We start from the raw sequence: 4,578 nt of genomic DNA, 5'->3' as shown, positions 1-4,578 counted from the left end.
TGGACGCAGGGCGCGACCCAAACGGACGCGCGAACGCAGGCTCCGTCATGTCCGTCCACCCAAACGGCCCAAAACGGACGGTCCAGCGCGTCCGTTTGGGTCAGCCGGTTGGAGATGCCCTTAGGTTTTGTGTGGTCAAAATCTTTATGGACCTGGAACCCGAGGGAAGCGTTGCTGCTGCGATGGTTTTGAACACTGACGTGCTAGTGGAGTAGTGGCAGTGGTCAGTAAATAAGCTGGGCTCGTCCTTGTCCAGCGGCTCCCCTGTACGGCTGCACCCCAAGGCCCCCCATCCTTGCTTTCCCTGAACGCTTTGTTGGCAATACAGGGTTTCATGGCCACCCATAAAATAAATAGCCACCTAACTTTGGGAACTTCGATCGGCTCCATCTTTGCCGGGCGGTCCATAGAAGTTTTCAAATTAGACACAGAAAACCACGGAAAATGGTCTCGCTCACTCACTCACTGATATCGTCTGGTCCTAGCTAGCATGCCTATAGTCGTCCGAGTAGTTAACAACAAGCTGTTGAAGCGATTGATCACTTCAAAGGCTGTGGGGGAGAAGGGAGGAGGAAGAAGACAACCACATGCTATTACTACTACTATCAATCCTCACTTAAGTGTGAGAGTGAGTGTGACTAGATAGATAGATTCACAAGCGGACAAGCAGTGGAAGAATGGCTTGTAGTTTCCACTTTGTTGCCTTTCTCCTCTTGCTCGTATTCTTCTCCCTCTCTTCTGCTTCCGCATCGGCCACCTCCGGGCACAGAACCGGCGGCAATGTCACCGCTACCGCGACGCTGAGGCCAGGGCTCAAGCAGAGGAGGATCAGGGCTCTCCTCAACAAGCTCAACAAGCCTTCTGTCAAGACTATTGAGGTCACCATCTGTAGCTGAACTAATACTTCAGTGCACTACATTCTTTTCTCCATCTGTATGTTCTTGGGTTAAAGATTGTGATCTGTTTACATGTTTCTTTTGCTTTTGCAGAGCCCAGATGGCGATTTCATTGACTGCGTCCCGTCTCACCTCCAGCCTGCATTTGACCACCCAAAGCTCAGGGGACAAAAGCCTCTGGTAAAAGCAGATTCTTAGTCTTTACTCACAATGTTGTGTGCTGCTTTAGTTACCAGCCAAGTATTTTGTCTAGGATCCACCGGGGAGGCCCAACAACTACAACTCTACCATTCCCGGAGGGAGCAGAGCGGATGCGGTGGTGGTGCAGGCGTGGCATGCCACCGGCGAGGTTTGCCCCGAAGGGACGGTGGCGCTGCGCCGGACGACGGAAAGAGATCTGCTCAGGGCCAGCTCCCTCAGGAGGTACGGCAGGAAGCCGGCACGCCGGAGTACTCGGCGTGATTCCACCAGCAGTGGGCACGAGGTTTGCTTACTTTGCACATGCAGTACACCGTCTCCTCCCTCTTCTGATGGATAAAACATGAGAAATAAATCTGCAGTTATAATACTAATACTACTATGTGTCATACTAAATTAACTAATTGCTCATCCAAAAGAAGTAACTACTTGCTGTTCAAAATGACACTTCAAAATTACTGTTCACAGTGACATGTACTCAAAAAATATGGATTCTAGGGTAAATATGGGTTTTATTTTCTAGGGTAAGGTGTGCAGCTATCACTACTGGAACACCTATGACGGATCTCAAAAAAAAGAACACCTATGACGACAGCAGCTCTTTACTGAGACAGATCAAATTACCTCAAGAATCATCGGAGCATACCACAAGTAGCAACAAAAATTACCTCTGTAGTCTACTACTAATATTTACTACCTCATGTGACACCTAGAGAAACTACAAAAGAGAAGCTTGTACTCAGGAAAAAGGATAAAATTAACAGCAGTTAGACAGTTACTATTTGCACGAGCCTATAGAAGCTTCAGTAGGGAAAAATCCAGATCACAATTTTATTTACTTTGCTACTAGGATCACTGGATGCATTTGTTCGTATCTGTAGGCCAACATTTTTTAGATCCACTGAGACAGCTAACATCTTGCAGTTTAGATCGCCTCTGCTTGACTACCGACTTAGCCATTGGAATATTTCAGTCAGGACAGTGGTCAGACTTCTGTCTGGTACGGTTTCAAGTGGCAGCATGTGCGTCTCATCTTGGTTCTGGTGTAGATTATCTGCTAAATCATGTACTGCTGCAAGTTTTTGACATCGGTGGTTGAAGTAAGATCTCTGGCATTAGATTATCTGCTAAATCATAAATGGCTGTGTGCATGCTGGTTATGAAGAGGCTGGATGTAATTGCTTCTCAAAAAGTAATAAAGCATCCTTTATCGAAAAATCTGCTAAATCATGTACTACTGCAAGTTTTTGACATCGGTGGTTGAAGTAAGATCTCTGGTATTAGATTATCTGCTAAATCATGTACTACTGCAAGTTTTTGACATCGGTGGTTGAAGTAAGATCTCTGGCATACTTTCTGTGAACACAATGACAAAGCCCTCAAAACTCGAGGTTTGGTGCACACCAAAGAGTTATAGTTATACAGATAAGACAACTGATTCCAAAGAACAGCACGTTTACATAATATAAATAAACCGTTATTTTGTGACAAATTGCACACTTTGACGCTTACTGTTAACCGAGTTACATATTTGATCTTCTTTTCTGTACTTATTTTTATCTTACTGCCAGTACAGTAAGGATGAAGACTAATGTTTTTCTTGGATAACTGTGGAGCTTATTTACATGGAAAAGAATCTCTCAAATATCGAGTTGAGACAGTACCTTCACTGAGTTTACCACGGAGCTTAATCTCCGGAGAACGTATGCTGAAAATACACACAAGAACGGAGCCCATGTGCTTTGGAATGAGTAAATAACTACTTGTACATGAGCAGAAGCTTCAGTAACTTAATGGAGCTGAGAGATTAACTCGTCTTGAATGATGAGCTCCTTGACTACGTCACTGAAGTATCTTAGTTGCTTTGTCATACATCGACACAATTATATTAGCATAGTTGCTACTTCACTTTCCTAAGAGAAAATATTTGACCTATCTAGTTAGTGAAAAATCTATCTAACAGGACAAATCATGGTTGGATTTTACATTAACATAGTTTTGTTTTGGCTATAGCATGCAGTTGGGTATGTGAATTCTGAGAAATACTATGGAGCCAAAGCTAGTGTTAATGTGTGGTCGCCCAGGATAGGTGACCCCTCTGAGTTCAGCCTGTCACAGATCTGGGTCCTCTCTGGCTCCTTCGGCAATGATCTCAACACCATTGAAGCTGGATGGCAGGTACATGAATGAAGAAAGAAAATTCCATCCATCTTAGAAAAGATTCATGAACGAACCTGTTACCTACAGAAAATGTAAATATTGTTGCAACGTTTTCAGGTAAGCCCTGAGCTGTATGGAGACAGTAGTGCCAGGTTCTTCACTTACTGGACAGTGAGTCTTTCTACAAACGAAAAGTCACCATTGCTGTTAACCTTTTGTTTCACTAAATAAAATGTACCATTTGCAGACTGACGCGTATCAAGAGACGGGGTGCTACAACCATAACTGCCGTGGGTTTGTCCAGACGACCAACAAGATCGCCATCGGGGCAGCTATCACGCCAGAATCGGTGTACAATGGAAGGCAGTTTGACATCACTCTGATGATATGGAAGGTATAACTGGCATTTTCATAATCACTGCATTTTTCAAGAGTTGCTTAATCTGTGACTAATGCATGCTCATCCTTTGTTCTCCTCAGGATCCCAAGCATGGGCACTGGTGGCTGGAGCTCGGGCCCGGCGTCGTCGTGGGCTACTGGCCGTCAGGCTTGTTCACCCACCTGGTGCACCACGCGAGGATGGTGCAGTTCGGCGGCGAGATCTTCAATGCAAGGCCGACGGGATCTCACACGGCGACGCAGATGGGCAGCGGGCACTTCCCCGGCGAGGGGTTCGACCGCGCCGCCTACTTCCGGAACCTGCAGGTGGTGGACTGGGACAACAGCATCATCCGGGCGTCCAACCTGAAGCTCCTCGCTGACCATCCCGGGTGCTACGACATCCATGGAGGGTTCAACAGCGACTGGGGCACATACTTCTACTATGGAGGGCCAGGGAGAAACGTGAAATGCCCCTGAGCTGACATTTTTGGGCTCTTGCTGTTTGTTTGTTGGTTTTGTTTGTTTGTTTGTTAGTAAAATCTTTTGTGATACTAGTAGATTCTACTAGGATGTGATTGTTAGTCCTTAGATCTTTAACTCCTGGATGCATATGAAGCACTTGAGAGGAATCTGTAAATTTTGAGGTGTACCCGTTTTTCTGTGCAGTCCATTTATGGAGTAGCGCCCTTCTGGATTGACTGTGTCTCCTCTTTTTTAACTACAGTACACTTCAGTAATTCTGCAGTTCATATTTCATCTAGTGATAGGCTTCAATAGGTGCGTACTTAAAACTAACTATACATGTGGTTGTTTGATAGGGGTCACTCAAGCAGATCATTCAACCCGTTTGCTTAGATAGTTGGCCAAGCAACAAGGGAGACAGGAGGCACGTGCATGGATGATGTTGAACTGAGTACAGGACAGTGGGACAATCAGTCAATGA

At 45.4% G+C, this 4,578-nt stretch overlaps 1 protein-coding gene across 2 annotated transcripts; it reads left to right on the top strand.

Moving 5' to 3' along the window:
• The first annotated feature begins 379 nt into the window (after positions 1-379).
• LOC127316975 (protein neprosin) lies at positions 380-4,333 on the top strand. Of its 2 annotated transcripts, XM_051347480.2 has the most exons (7): positions 382-878; positions 990-1,076; positions 1,150-1,380; positions 3,108-3,272; positions 3,372-3,425; positions 3,502-3,648; positions 3,735-4,333. In XM_051347480.2, exons 1-7 carry the CDS (start codon positions 678-680, stop codon positions 4,110-4,112), a joined length of 1,263 nt encoding a protein of 420 aa, XP_051203440.1. In that variant the 5' UTR covers positions 382-677; the 3' UTR covers positions 4,113-4,333. The 2 variants fall into 2 exon arrangements, with proteins under 2 accessions (XP_051203441.1, XP_051203440.1); XM_051347481.2 differs by lacking the exon at positions 3,372-3,425 and having other exon boundaries at positions 380-878.
• Positions 4,334-4,578: the final 245 nt, after the last annotated feature.

The sequence above is a fragment of the Lolium perenne genome, chromosome 7, assembly GCF_019359855.2.
Source record: "Lolium perenne isolate Kyuss_39 chromosome 7, Kyuss_2.0, whole genome shotgun sequence".
NCBI lineage: Eukaryota > Viridiplantae > Streptophyta > Magnoliopsida > Poales > Poaceae > Lolium > Lolium perenne.
The sequence above is the reverse complement of the archived record's forward strand: the minus strand, read 5'-3'. Positions and strand labels throughout refer to the sequence as shown.

Excerpts from the sequence above, each read along its gene's own strand:
- LOC127316975 (XM_051347480.2), top strand. The coding sequence starts at position 678 with ATGGCTTGTAGTTTCCACTTTGTTGCCTTTCTCCTCTTGCTCGTATTC. Across the intron at positions 1,077-1,149 it reads TCAGGGGACAAAAGCCTCTG|GATCCACCGGGGAGGCCCAA; the intron begins GTAAAAGCAGAT and ends TATTTTGTCTAG. Across the intron at positions 1,381-3,107 it reads CCACCAGCAGTGGGCACGAG|CATGCAGTTGGGTATGTGAA; the intron begins GTTTGCTTACTT and ends TTTTGGCTATAG.